Source organism: Meriones unguiculatus, chromosome 8, assembly GCF_030254825.1.
Source record: "Meriones unguiculatus strain TT.TT164.6M chromosome 8, Bangor_MerUng_6.1, whole genome shotgun sequence".
NCBI classification, from domain to species: Eukaryota; Metazoa; Chordata; class Mammalia; order Rodentia; family Muridae; genus Meriones; species Meriones unguiculatus.
The window spans coordinates 105,405,118-105,420,327 of NC_083356.1; the positions used below are offsets into that span (position 1 = coordinate 105,405,118).

The 15,210-nt window shown below is 41.7% G+C and overlaps 1 protein-coding gene across 5 annotated transcripts in view; it reads left to right on the top strand.

Moving 5' to 3' along the window:
* Csrnp3 (cysteine and serine rich nuclear protein 3) overlaps nt 1–11,232 on the top strand; it is a 183,150-nt gene extending 171,918 nt beyond the window's left edge. For 4 of the 5 annotated variants that reach the window (XM_060390299.1, XM_060390300.1, XM_060390301.1 and 1 more), the window contains one exon: nt 1,908–11,231. In XM_060390299.1, coding sequence (XP_060246282.1) covers nt 1,908–2,960 — 1,053 coding nt within the window. In that variant the 3' untranslated portion in view covers nt 2,961–11,231. Of the gene's footprint in view, nt 1–1,907 lie in introns of all 5 variants that reach the window. The other variant, XM_060390303.1, reaches the window with a different exon arrangement.
* Nucleotides 11,233–15,210: the final 3,978 nt, after the last annotated feature.

The following is a 15,210-nucleotide window of genomic DNA, read 5'->3' on the forward strand; positions in this document are numbered from 1 at the left end:
GGCCATGTTGTGCATCACTCATTGTTTACCCGAAGAGGAAAACACTGGCAGGGAGAGACACGTAATTCAAGGGGAAAGAAACCCTGATTCAAGGGCATTTGTAAAATGCTTTATTCATGCTGTGTATACTGTGAATGACAGCTCAAACTGCAGCCGAGTTCGCCGAAGGTAGTTCCTCTCAGATTCTTCGGTCATTAAACCCGCTTAGTTTAGCTTTTCTACGTGGAGTCTGGGAGAGGATGCTGTGTGTTCCACTTGAGTTCATATTTTTCTGTCCATCCATGGGGTGTAAAGCAACGACTCGTCACTGGCGGCAGACTAGTAGAGAAGTTCCTAGGCAGACGCTGAGAGAGCAGGTTGCCTTCTTGCCTTGTCTGAAGTAGGCATGTCGGGTAAACACTTTGGATTCTGGCATTTCCATGGTGAGCAGCTTGAGATGCTGTCAGACTCACAGTGGAATCTAGCTAGACACATTTTCTTTGTAAACAAGGTTTCCTGAATCGCAGCCACTTTGTTTATTTGTTGCCTGTGACGGATTTCACTCTTTACTGTACTGAGAAACACGGCTGCAGGCCCCCTGTCCCCCAAAGTGTTCTCCTATGCTTTTTCAAAGAAAAATAAAATGAAGTTACAATTTGCAGCCCTTATTTGGGGCCACTAAGGTTTCCTTAACAAGAAAGGGGCATCTGCGTGATTAAGAAGACAAGATTGGATTGAGGGACATGAAGAAGTAAAGAGAGGACTTTTACAATTTTGGAAATGTCTTTGTAACAGTGAAAAGTCTGTCTCATTCAACAGCACTTGAAATTTGAGTTCTTATGAAAGACAGTGGGAAATATCTTCACCAGCCTCACCTTTTGAGGTGACTACATTTTAAAAGCTTCAAGAGTAAAACTAATTAAAGAGAAAAGCAACCATTCCCCAATTCCTAGACAAGGTGATTCTCTGGTCCTGTCCATCAGAAATTCAGTGTTTACATGTTCTTACTGTGTGCAGAAATAGCTCTGCTCATTTAAAAAGAGAAAGTCGCCTAGGCACCTGAAAGCAAAGGACAGTTCCCTTCCAGGAAACCGATGAAAACACATTTGGCACTCTCCACTCCCTCCCTCCTTTCTCTCTATTCTGTTTTGAGTGTGCTGCCCGGTAGACATAATAGGCAAGTACACTATCCTCCCTGCCCAGCCTCCCCTCCCCCACTGAGCTAATGTTCTTAAAATGTATTATTTTGAGAAAGGGTTTTACTAAGTTGCCTGGGCTGGTCAGCTTACAGGCCTCCAGGTTCCCTGCTGTTGCATTTGTTGGCACAGGGTAAGTCCATGTGAGTTAGGCTTCTCTTCTCAAGTGGGAAGCAGGGCAAGAGGACCTGCACCCACATATCAAGGGCCCACTGAGAAGACAGAGCACTGAGGTGTTAGCAGTAGAGCATTGTGTGCCCCTGCGTAGTCGCATCCCAGACACCTGGAGCAGGGAAGGTCCCCTCATCAAAGGAAAGAACATGCAAGCTAGATCAGAGTGGGCTTCCAAGGGATCAGTCCGTGTGAGACTTAAAAGGAGGGGGGTGAGTTGGAATGCAACGAAAGGGATGCAAAACGGGAACAAAATCAAACACGAAGAGAGAAGAAGCAGGGACTGGAGAAGCGAGAAAGCCCTGGAGGGCGTGACGAATTTTAAATTCTCAATTATCCTCAGTCCACCACTCTCTTGGACATGCGTTTAAAAACCAGTTTGTTGGTATAACGTAAGTCTTTACTTCCCCTGCTCGTTTTCGCTAGCAACTTATTTGTGACTGGCTGCGACATGAGTAGAACTTGAGTGCCTTACTTAATTCCGAGGAGCTGCTAGGAAGTCCTTGATTTTATTTGGTCTGTAATAGTTCCACGGTGCTAATCTGTGTTCTTCCTTCCAAGGTGGATCGTATGTCTTTCCCATGTGGCTGCACTAAAGAAGGCTGCAGTAACACAGCAGGTAGAATTGAATTTAATCCTATCCGTGTCCGGACTCATTTCTTGCACACAATAATGAAACTTGAACTGGAGAAAAACCGGGAGCAGCAAATCCCCACGCTCAACGGCTGCCACGGTGAGATAAGCACCCACGGCGCTTCCATGGGCCCTGTCGCTCACTCCGTAGAATACTCCATCGCAGACAATTTTGAGATTGAAACTGAACCCCAGGCTGCGGTGCTGCACCTGCAGGACGAACTGGACTGCCAAGGAGAGGAGGAGGAAGAGGAGGAGGATGGAAGCAGCTTCTGCAGCGGAGTCACTGACTCCAGCACACAAAGCCTGGCTCCCAGCGAATCGGATGAGGAGGAGGAGGAAGAGGAGGAGGAGGAGGAAGAGGAGGAGGAAGACGACGAGGACGAGAAGGGAGACAGCTTTGTAGAAGGGCTCGGGGGCCACACTGAAGTCGTCCCGCTTCCTTCTGTCCTATGTTACTCCGACGGCACAGCAGTCCATGAAGGCCACACAAAAAACGCTTCGTTTTACGCTAGCTCTTCAACTCTGTACTACCAAATAGACAGCCACATCCCTGGAACTCCTAGCCAGATCTCTGACAACTACGCTGAAAGAGATACTGTCAAAAACGGTGCCCTCTCGCTGGTGCCTTACGCCATGACCCCAGAGCGGTTCGTTGACTATGCCAGACAAGCAGGCGAGGCCTACGGAGCCTCCCACTACCCAGCTGCCAATCCTTCCGTCATTGTCTGCTGTCCCACTTCTGAAAACGAGAGCGGGGTGCCCTGTAACACCTTATATCCTGAACACAGGCCCACTCTTCCCCAAGTGGAGTTCCATTCATACTTGAAAGGCCCTTCCCAGGAAGGGTTTGTCTCCACCTTGAAGGGCGACAGCCACATTCCAGAGCGCCCTGCAGAAAATCCCTTGAGCCTCGCAGAAAAGAGCAGGTTGCACGAGGAGTGCATCAAGTCCCCGGTGGTGGAGACGGTTCCCGTTTAGTCGCTTAAGTCTTCTGTTTAAGGCGCCGTATATTGCATTTGCTGGGCTCATCCTTGTCTGACCTGGAAGACCAAGAAAATATGGACCGCGATCAGTCTCCCAGACAGTATTTCCTCCCTCCCTTCCTTCCTTTCTAGCTTCCCAACTGTGGCGTGGCACAAATAACAGTCGCTCTGGGGATTTTAAACGATTTTGAACTGTTTTGATAGAAAATGAAAATGCTAAATTTAAAAGAAAAAAAAATGCATTATCTCACAGTTGCCTACCTGTCAAACTGTGTGAAACCTGCCAAGCTATGCAGATCATAGCTCCGAGTTTTAGATTATCGGGCCTGTGCAAGATTGTTAAGACTAAGACTAAAAACAAAAACAAAAAAAGAAAAATTGCGATTTAGAGTCCTAATTTTCGATATATCCGGAGATGATGGTGACTTTTTAATGTAAAAGTAATTATTGTAAGAAAAAAAAGATTGAATCGTTTCCTGTGTATTTTATTTATGGTAGTTTAGAAATCATGCTTTGATGAAAATGAACAGCATGTTCATTGAAGCTGAAGATGTGTTAGCTAGCACCACAGAGCATGCCCGCAAGGACTGCACCTGGAATCCACCCACATTTTTACTATCATGACTGAGCAGATTTGCAAATAATTTCTTAAGGATGAAATGGGCTTATTTTTGCTATTTGGGACAAATGAGTCGATATGTGCAGGTCCTTATGCCGTTTTCTCTAACGTTAAGAGTTAGGACAATCCTCCGGTGAGGGTCTCATTCACTGCCCTCCCTCAGCTGAGATAGATGGAATTGCCTTTCTTTTTAAAACAGTGTCATCTTGTTTATCAGCTTGGACAGCACCTTTAAACTCTACCCCCTCCACCACAATGCACTTTAGTGCCCCTTCGTGGTACCTCATGTGGGATGGGGTCTCAGAGCGCGTTGAAATAATTTTTTTTTATTATAATAAATGCTAACCATTGTGAGGTTCATACGGTAGAGATGGAAGATTCCTCCAGTGACATGAGGGTGTGTTCTTTCTCCGCTCTGAGGACCTAACTCAGTCCTGACACAGAGAAAGCTGAGAACACAGCCTCAGCAACCAGTCTGTTCTACATCCAGGATCGACCAATCTCTACAAAAAGCGGAAACGTGTATTTCCACTTAGTGACCAGCTGATTGAAGGCAGGCCTGTACTTGTGTACTTATTAGGCTTACTTTCCTGAAGCATTTTTATCTATTTGTCTTGCCTGGGACAGTTAACGGCACAGTTCAGAATGCATTGCCAAGGCAGCCCCCTCATGTTCTCTTACTTAATGAAGAACGTGGTTAGAAAGGAAACATGCACCATTGATGCCTGGAGGGACTTTGAGCAGCCTTTCCTATAAAGTGCTGTGATTTCCCCCAGTGAAGTGGTGATGCTGAATCCCTTTTCCAGTTTTGACATTCTATTGTTCCATCATTTCATATGTTTTATAACTATTTAAAATGTCGATACGCGCTGCTATGTAGTAACTGCATTTTTTTTTAAAGTCTCCTAATCTTGGGCAATTGAATATCTCAGATTTTATTTTATTTTATTTTATTTTATTTTATTTTATTGATCAATCTTGAACGTGCTTCAGAGTCCTCCAGGAAGCAGTTTTTATGTAAACTCAAAGTGGAGAAAGTGTGCTTGCTTATGGAGTCAGTGCCTGCCCTTCTCTATGCCTCCTCAAAGCCAAATTATCACCATTGCTAACATTAAAAGTACTTTGGGTTTGTCATGATATAGAAAGCAGAAATTGGGGTGGCCTTCTTCTTTTGGTTGGTTGATGGGGCAAATCTGATGGGAACTTGCTCTGATCATGGTAGAATGTCCAGAGTTATCTGCAGTGTTACCATTTTTTGTGTTTGATCTCCAGTTTCCTTGGCCCCTGCCTACGCAGTCTAAAGAGCAGGGGCTCAAAGAAGAAACGACAAAAGGCTATTGTTCCTCCATTCAAGCAAATGAAAGAATTCTGTGTTCCATATTTGCTAGACCACTCCAAACTCTGGAAGTACTTGGTGAGGCACTCTCAGGATAGTCTTAAGGCAGAGTGCCAGGAGGTAAACGGCAACCCTGACAATGGTGGAGTTGAAGCAGGGACTGAAAGTCCAGTTCCTGAATCCTCAGATATGTTTATTTCACCCAGCTTTACTTCTATAAGGTTTGAAGCCTGCATTTTTTTTTTTTTTAATTTTGGCTGGGTTTCTCTTTTGCAGCTTTATTTTTCCCAAAAGGATACTTAAAAAAACAGAGCTTTCTTCCTCTCTCTGTTCAGCTAGGATAGAAAGTCTCACTCTGCTAAGGATAATCACCTCTCTAAGCATGAAAGCCTCCATTCCAAACTTTTCACATACCTAAGTAGACATCCCTCACAAATCAGAACAGGTACAGGCTACCTATTTCAGCAATAACAAATATAATCCTCCAGGCTTTATCTGTATTACACACCAAGCCGTAGAGTGGGATGGATGTTAGGCAGTTAGCTAGTAATGAGTGCTGGGTAGTTAGTTCCTACAGTACAGTCAAGCTGTGTTTTATCTAAAAATATAAATAGAGGACATTTTTGGAAGCCGTTGATTGAAAATATTGGGCTAAAGTTACATCTTGTATTAATGAGGAATTTCACTGTGATTTCGTTTCCCAGTGGGAGCTGAGACCCCTCTGGGTTTTTCTTCCCATCGATAGACTTACTCAGCAAAAACTGCCCACATGTGAGGCAATCGCTACAGTAGTTTCTGCTCTTCAAAAGGAAGGCTGCAGTTAGATGCAGCCAGGTTGAGACACTTTAAGTCACTGCCCCAAGGCACCATGATATGACCTGAAGCTGTTGTGTTGCTTCTGTAGTATATCTAAAATATTAGAGTCTTCTGTGCACACGTTTCCAAGACATACACTGTCAAATACAAAGCTCCAGACCCTATTGTTTTAAAGATTTTATTCCCAGCTATACTGGCCAAGTGGATTTGCAAGTCAAATGTCCTGTTCAGCCTAATCCACTTCATCTCTTTTATTGTTTCTTGAGTACAGAACTGTATAAGAAAAATGTCAAATTCATGCCAGTAAACTCCCACCGGTTTCTGGAGGGCATTTGGTTCATTCAGAACCCAGGGAACTTAAAAAGCATTGTAGGACACGACCCTCTTATTCATTGCCTGGAAGCAGACAAAAAAAATGAGAGGAGATCATTATTAACCCCTCCTTTTAGCTATAGTTACAATCCAGTGACAGTTTACAGTCATTATAGCCTCGGATAAATGGAAGGCACCTTTATGCTTGCAAGGTCAAAATGACTGTAATTTGAAATTGTAACTATTTGTTGTATCATTACCATGACCAACTGCTAATGTGCAAGGGCTGCTCACTTTTACTCCTAATACAAAATTGAAATTTCTTATCACGTCATTTTCCAAGAACGGGGAACTTGTGTTGGAGTCACTTAAATGTCACAGCTTTGCACCCACAGTTCAGCTCAAAAGATCTGTTCTGTAGCATGGCAGAACTTAATTGACTAAGGAACCACAACTTAAAAGCTCTTAAAATTGTGAAAGGGACAGGATAGGGGTTCAAATGTGATGTAAGTTTGGATGTGATGGTATCAGCTATAAACTATTAATATATCTCAGCAGAGTTAGACTGGGGGTAGTGCACAGAACATTCATAAGTGGTAGGTACCCCAAACCCAGAAAGGTCAGTTCTGATGTGGCACAGACCTCCAGCAATCTGAGGAAAGTCTTCAAACACACACACTTAACACTAAATGACTAAGCGACTAATGTTGACAAAAGAGAGAAAATTCTTTAACAAAGGTGACTCTAAAACAAGTTACTTTGTAAGCTTTCCCTCAGTTTCTCTTATGAATTCTCAATCAAGACCCTGAGGCTCAGTTCCTAAATAGCACAGGTATCAGAAAGTTACACCTGGACACTTGGTACTGCCTGGGTTTTCTCTGTTGGTCATGGAAGGGTTAGTCCAACTGTGTACTCTCTTGCCTGCCCTGGGGTTTCCATTCTGAGTGTGTTAAATCAGACAAAAGAAGGGGAATGGTGAGAGTAAGAATGAATTCCAGAACCTAACCTGGAATGCCTTTTTAGTCTGTTGTTTATGGGTAGGTTTTTCTAATACCTTTAATATAGTACACAGAGATATTTCTTACATAGGGGAAAAGAAATCACTCCAAAGACGTCCTGCTGGTTTCTGTTGTTTTTGTTTGTTTGTTTGTTTGTTTGTTTGTTTTCCTTGCCATTAGCCTCTCGCTATACAGGATCATTGCTTTGTATCTGACCCTTCATGATTGCTTACATTTCAAGAGAAGACAATTCTATTGTTATTTCATTTCATCTTTCACAAAAGCTGGCACAGCCAACTTTGTAAAGGAGGATGATCAGTGTTATTTTAGGCAGCATTTGTGCTCAGCAGTTGCTGGAATGTGTCACACTATATCCTTAGCATACTGATAGTAGAGTCAGTTCAAATTATAGATTTTGTCACATGTGCAAGGCCATCTAAGTATTTTTAAGGATAATGTATATTGATTAGAAAGGGCTATGAGGAGTTAAATTGGATGGAAATTGGCCTTGCTTTTGTCAAAATTGATTTACGTGACTTTCCTGATTTTTAGCTGTAACTGTAAAATATTTCCATAATTAAATGTCTAATTTCTTTTTATCTCTTTTCCAATATTTTTATCGGGCTTGGACTAAACCTAAAAGTTATTTATTACTGAGTACTTAAAAAAAAACTGAACTTTAAGATGTCTTGTTAAAATTATCTAGGTAATCCTATCTGGACCATGTCGCAGTGCCCACATAATAAGACTACTTACCCTATCGTCTGAGTCATGCTCCCTCTGATAGTTTGATTGCTATCTCTGTGTTGGAGAAATATCGAAAGGGAATTTGTAGTACATTGTATTTAATATTGCTTTGCCCTCTTTGTCATGTTGGCTGCCAATCTGTCTCTCTTTTCTTAGAAATGCCACTGGTATTGAAAGGTAATTCAAATAACTATGTGAATTATGAAAGTTTATTTAAATATGAAGAAAAGAAAGTACTCAACTTTAAATCCAAATTCTCCTTAAGAGGGAAAAAAATACCTAAAGCTAGGAAACAAATTGTTGCCCTTAAAAGAAAAAATAGTGTTTATACCTGAGTGATGTGATGGTACCCAAATAATATCTGGACTTGATAGATTTAAAATTTTAAAAGCTACAGAAGTCCGTTTCTTGGTGGTGGTGGTGGTGGTTTTGTTGTTGTTTGTTTTTTTTTGTTGTTGGTTGTTTGTTTTTTACCACAACTAATCACAGTCTACTGCCAGGGTACGCCACCCAAAGCCTGATTTGTTAGGCTCTAGTCATGCCCATCAGGTAACTGAAAACAGCTTAATCTTCTTAAAGATATTCACAGAAGCCAACTAAGCGTGAATAATGGGAGGTTTGAGATTCTTCTGTATTCTTTAGATTGTGTAGGCCTGAGCCTAAGAGAAATCTCCAGAGGTCACATGGCTCATTCATCTACCTCTGGGGAGGACTGTCGCTCAGGCATATCCAACAGCACAGATACCCATTTATTCTTGACATCTCTAGGGAAGATGGTTTCCTTGGCAACACAATCCAGCCCTTTCAGGTTTCCTCACAATAAAAACCTATCTTAGCCAGTCTTTGTGGACGAGGCACCTGGCAACAGTCGTGGTAATTTGGGCAACTGTGCTGAAAGACTTTAGAAGTTGGCTTCTCCCTTCATTTGCCAATTACTATCTAAGGCCATTCTCTAAACGTCTTAAGGACTCAAATTTTAAAAGAAAACGTTGGTACTCTGACACTGAATAACGTAACCTGCTTTAGCAACATATAAGGCGGTTTTTATTCGTTTGTATTTGCTTTTTTAAGAATTACTGTCAGGGAGAGTGACTAATTTAGATCCCTGTCCCAAGCATCAGCGCTAGAGTCAAGTGAGTTGACCCTTTAACTGTTGAGCTATCCTCCGAGAAATTACAAGCAAGTGAACAAGTACCTTCTTGCTAACCTTCCCTTAGCGTAGGTAACAAGTGAAAACCTAAGCTTTTCTTCTCCTTCTGGAAAAGAAGTGACTGTCTCTGAAGAATCTGATATGGAATAAAATGACTCCAAAGAATCGCTCAGCCAGCATTTGATCTCAGCCTGTGTATGAGGATATTATGTAAACAATGGCTGCTAGCATTCTCAGGGATCAGGAAACTGATTTAAACATATCTCATCTTGACATAGGCCTGAAAACTAAAGAAGGAGTTCTGGGAAAGGGTGGTGTTTTGTTTTTGTCTTCTTCTTCCTCCTCCTCCTCCTTTTCTTTTCCCTGGTGACATCACTTGACCCAGACACTCCCTGCAGTTTCTGGGTGCCAGCAACTAAGAGACAGCACTAACGGGAAGCTGAGGACCACCCTGGAAATCAGTGTTTCCTTTCTCCATGGATCTTTTCCAATCTCAATATGGCTGATTTTCCCCACCTGAGTGCTTGAGTGAAATGACAGCCACATCAATGTGCTTGGTCCCCATCAGTAACACTATGGGGAAGTAATCCAGTGACACTTTTAGTTTCAAAAAAATAAAAATAAAAAAGAAGTTGCTGTAGAATGCTAATGTAATGAATGGTGAATAAAATTTGGCCTATGTTTTAATTGACTCTAGGCACCTCAACAGAAAGAAGTCTGAGGCGTAGTTTGTGAAACACAGTTCAAAAGTGTTTGCTGATGTATAATAAATGCTAGACAATACAGTACAGAAATAGTAAAAGAAAACCCTGAACCTGTAGATTACAACTCTGTTCCTAAGAACTCAACCTTTGTTGTGTCTTAGTAATGTCTCTCTGCTTTCTCTTTAGTTGATCACATTTTGGTGTAATCGCCACTTAAGATAGAGCTATGAATACATATGTACTGGTTAATGCCTGTTAATGCAGAAAAAGGCATTTTGTTATGTCAGTGTGTCTCCCTCAGTGTCACAGGGTATAAACATTTGATAGGAAAGGCCATTTGGCATTGGTCAACAAAACATTTTTCACTTAAGAAAAAAAAAATTCATGTATGCAATTGGTTGCGTGGATAAATGTCACCCTTTGCAGTATCTTTGTCTTGATCATAGTCTTAGACATCAACCATGTCTCCACTTGCAAGCTGCCATAGGAACTTGGTATATTTGAACACCCTTGTAAGATGCAGTGAGCTGGTAGATCACGTGATCCTGAGGACTCAAGTATCCTTCCGTCTATGTTGAACCACCCATGCGTTTCCTATGGTCCTTAAACAAGGGCAGTCTTTTGAGGATGTTTGTTTTAGGTGTTTGGGTTTCGGCCTGTTGGAAGCGGGCAGGGGGAAGATTCATCACTTAAACCTCAGAAAAGCCACAGCACTATAAAGTACACTTTACCATTGATTGGTTTTTATCTTTCAACTGATTTGTATCATTATTTTTACCCAATAGATCTTCAATAGATACTTCATTACTGTTAGGTGCATTCTGATAATTTGTAAGGTGGAAAGGGAAGAAAACCAAACTAAAACCCATACAGTCATTTTATACCATGATGTCATGTTGTATGTCACAATTTCTAGACTGATTTCTCTCGTGTACAAGTTATGACATCAAAGATGCCAAAGGGGATATAAAATAAGCTGCAATGATATTCAACAGAATTTATCCTGGACCTTATGTTGTAATTATTTATTCATATTAGCTGTAGTCTTCTGTATTTATATTTTCAGTATTTATTATGAATGACATGAAACTTCCTGTATTTATTGTGGCTTTTTGTTGCAGTGTGTGTATGTATATATATATACATATATATATTACAAATGAGCATTTTTAAGTCTGATCTTTAAGTTTCTTTTATTAGTGGCACTTGTACTGTGCTGTACTTTTTATTACATATTGTACAATAGCTTGTCCATTCGTTTGCAACAGAGTAAAACTGGTTTCTAAGTTGTAGCTCCTGTTGCGTTTTTATTGCTCTTTGTGTGAAAGTGGTGGTCTTGTGCTCTGAGCTTAGCGACTTCTGTCTTCCTTCACACTCTTGTGCCTTTTAGAATACCTTCTTCAGACACCAGGAAGATAGCTTTGTTGGTAAAGTGCAGGTCCTACAAGCAAGAAGACCTGAGTGTGATTCCTAGGACCCAGGTAGAAGATCCAGGAGGGCTCCACACACTGGTAATGTCAGTCCTTCAAAGGCAGATACTAGTAGATCTCTGAGCTCACTGTCAGCCAACCAAACATAATTGGTTCTAGGCCAGTGAGAGATCTTTTCATTAAAGAACAAGTAAATATCAATAAGGGGATGGTTTCTGAAAAATGACAATGTGCGCTCTCTCTCTCTCTCTCTCACATACACACACACACACACACACACACACACACACACACACACACAAACACCTCCCTCCAGTGTCTCGGAGAACATTCCTTAAAAAGCTGTATGAGAAGGTAGTGTCTACAAAATGGCTCATTACATTATCATTTCAAAGATGCGTTAACGTTATTATGATTGATGGCGGAGTGTAGATGCTTACAACACTATTTTTTCTCAGCCTCTCAACCCATTCATCAAGTAACGATGTGTAAACAAACAGGAAGACCAAAGAGAACTCAGTTCAAATGAAATTTCAGAGGACGTTTTTACAACAAAAAACAAATGCACTCTCTTATAACTAAGAAGTGTCTTTTAATTCAATTGTGTAGGGTCTTTATTTTTATTTTTGCTTTGTTTAAAGCCTCAGTGGTATGATATGATGTTGAAAACATGCATTCACAAAGGTTCTTATATATGCCTATCTGCGGAAAACTGTTATCTTAAGATAAAGCAATTTTAAAGAAACAGAACAAAAACAGACCTCATTCTCAGACTCTTGCCAGACGTGGGGCATTGCCTTCAATCTGTATGCTAGATCTGTAGTTTTGAGAATTAAATGATATGAAGTTGTTTGATCGTACTATAACTCTGGTTTGATCATGCTATTTAAATATCTTTCATCCTTCCTGACAATAAAATGAAATAGCTTACAAGATGTCCTGAGATCTAGATACAACCAATTCTTCCCAACGGTTCATCAGACCGTCTTTTTGCCTCTTCTGTACCCCGTGACCCACAAAATGGATTGCTTAGATATCATGTTACCCAGCTTTCACCTGTTTCTGATTAATCACCTCTCATGTCCATAATGTCACTCCCACAGACGGCATAGTTCAAAGGACCACCTACTTATTTTGCGGCCAAAACTCTACTGTCCCTTTTATCGTGTTACCATTCTGATTGTCCTCAAAACTGATGACGTGATACTTTATGCCAGGAACACACATTTATTAGAGCCCCTTAAGTCTTCTTATCTTGGTTATAAACTTGTCACCTCCTCCAGAGTCGCTCTGATCCAACAAGTGAGAAAAAACAAACATACAAACAAACAGAAACAGCCGAACTTCAGGGAGGAAGATTTCTTCTTCTTCTGTGTATATTTTTCCTATGTAAGGTGGAGTACTCTGTTGGGGACAGACCGTTACAGACCTGGCATGTTGACTCACTGGATAAACACTCGCCCCCACAAAACATGAGGACCTGAATGTGATGCCTGGAAACCACGTAAAGTCAGATTCAGTAGCACCCATCGGCAATCCTAGTGTTCCTACAGTGAGATGGGAAGGCAGAGACAAGAAAATCCCTGGAAGGCTGCAGGCCAACTACCCTGGTGTATTCAGCAGCAGAAAGAAAAAGGCCATGTGTCTCAAGCAATGTACAAGCAAGAGCAGACACCCAAGGTTTTCCTCTGATCACATCTGCAGGATTTTTGTTGGTAGGGTGTTGGGCAGGTGTTGGGGGTAGGGGAGGGAGATAGGGACAGGACTGCTCCTTGGAATTCTCCCTTGGTAGCCTTAAATGGCTAGGCCTTTCTAGCCATCTCACAACCTGTCATTGAATGACACTCTTCAGGGACTTGGCACTCTTCTATGAAAGACAAACCTGCCACAAACAGAAAGCCAAGGGAAAATCCACCCTTGCAGAAGAGTCTTAGACTGCACTTCAGCGTTGTGTCTTCCCATGATTTCCTAGTTCTTAAATTTCAAGGAACAACAACCCTAGGATTCTGCAAATCTTTTTTCCTTGGTGACACTTAGAAGATCAGGGTCGGGGCTGGAGAGATGGCTCAGTGGTTAAGAGCACTGTCTGTTCTTCCACAGGTCCTTAGCACAATTCCCAGTACCCACATGGTGGCTCACAACCATCTATACCGGGGGATCTGGTGCCCTCTTCAGATCAATAAATTAAAACAAACAAACAAAAAGATCAGGGTCAACATAAACTAGATTCCTTGCTACTCTGGTTGTTCCTAGAACTATAAATGATACTCATTTACATCTTTCTTTTGTTGTTCTCACTCTCATCTTCAGCAGCCAGTCCTTAAAGCACTAATGATGGTCTGCCTGGTGACATAGTCCATACTCAAGAACCAGGTGAGCTGCTTCCCTGCTCCTGTGTATTACAGCAGACACTCCTTTCTTATGATCAAGGTTAAGTACCTCCACCAAGATAATAACTGTCCACCTTACCTAAGGTGCGTAGACACAGCTTTCTATAAGCCACGTGTTTCCTGGGAAGAGTGTACCCCTCTAAGGACTGGGCCTGTTAGTCTTGCAGAGCATGCAAAGTTGTGGTAGAAGATGCACATCTGCTTTTCAGCCATTTCAGCTGAGGAAAGCTGCCTTGCTTCTGCCTGTGCTTCTTCTGCATGGTTCCGCAAGTGTCTCTCATGGTATGGAGGAGTTGTATCGCAAATAGCACATGTGCATGTTCCCATGTGTCATACACCATCCGCAGGTTGTTTCTGATACCTGACACAATACACATACTGTGCCTGGAGGATAAAATAGTACATCGTACCTGCAGAGACTTGATGCCAAATTTGTGCATCAACTGCACCGCGAATAGGCCCGTCTACATGCTCTAAGTTCAATAGCTTTGATGCACGTAATACACCTGATGGCTGTCATGACTGTATGTTCTGCTCACACCTCCTTTTCTGTGAATATTTTTTAAATCCAAGCTCCCATATCAGATGATCAGATACAGAGCAAGCTTCTGAGTTCTCACAGGTAAGAAAGACAAATTCATACTTAGAATGTTTTTCTTATTTAGAAATAACTTATTTAGAAATAAGTTCCAAATATTTTTATCTTTTTAGGATATAAAAGGCCAGAGTGATCCATTAGAATCTCATTAGACTTCGAGGTAAAAAATAAATAAATAAATAAATCACATCCCAAGGGCTCAGAATCAATCTTTGTGTCTGGAAATCTGTACAATTGGCAGCAGCTGGAGTTTTATCCTCCCTGGTGAAAGGTAGGTCATATTTACAGGCCAGACAACATCTCCATGTCTCTTTGACACCCAACCCCTATGCCTGCCATGGCAACACTGGGGAAGCCTAGGATCAGGGCCAGCTGCTGTCAGCTAGCCAAGAGACTCAGCCCATATCAGTACTATCCAAAACAAATGTAATATGAGCCACAAGGACGAGTTGTAAGTAAATTTTCTCATAGATGCATTTTAAAAAGGAAATCAAAGTTGATAACATTTTATCTAAACTAATGTATGCTTCCAATGTGTGATCAAAACAATTACTAGGAATGTTTTATACCTGTGTTACTATTTGGAATCCAGTGTGGTTTTGATGCTTTGGTATATTTCAGCTTGCAGTCATGACATGTGGCTAGTGGATGCTCTATTGGGTACCAAAAGCCCTGAGTGTGCTCTCTGGTAGCAGCTGACTTATGATGCAAGCGCATTTGCTCTTTGTGGCTGCTCACACATGCCCATCGACACACTAGGATCAAGACATCCTTGCCCTGGTATTCTAATATCTCTCCTTTTGGGTCTCTGACTGGTCAGCAAAGTTTAATCACCACAGCCTAAGTTCATACATGGAACACCCACTTCTTCCACACAAACAGAATGTAAAGTGCACCCCCCAAGCTGTACACTAGGGGTCTTCCTTGCCATTGTTTTTCAAAACTATTCCTGGATAAGTCTGGAATGTAACTCCCATACTTTTCTTTTCTTTTTTTGTCTTGCATAAGAGCATTTTGTAAGCCAGATCATCCATGAGTTACAGTCAAATGTGTTTCCTCCTCCACCAAACGGCCATCTACAGTTCTCTGTATGGAGTGAGGCACACGCTGAGGAAGAGAGATGGGCACAAGGTGGTAAATGCTCA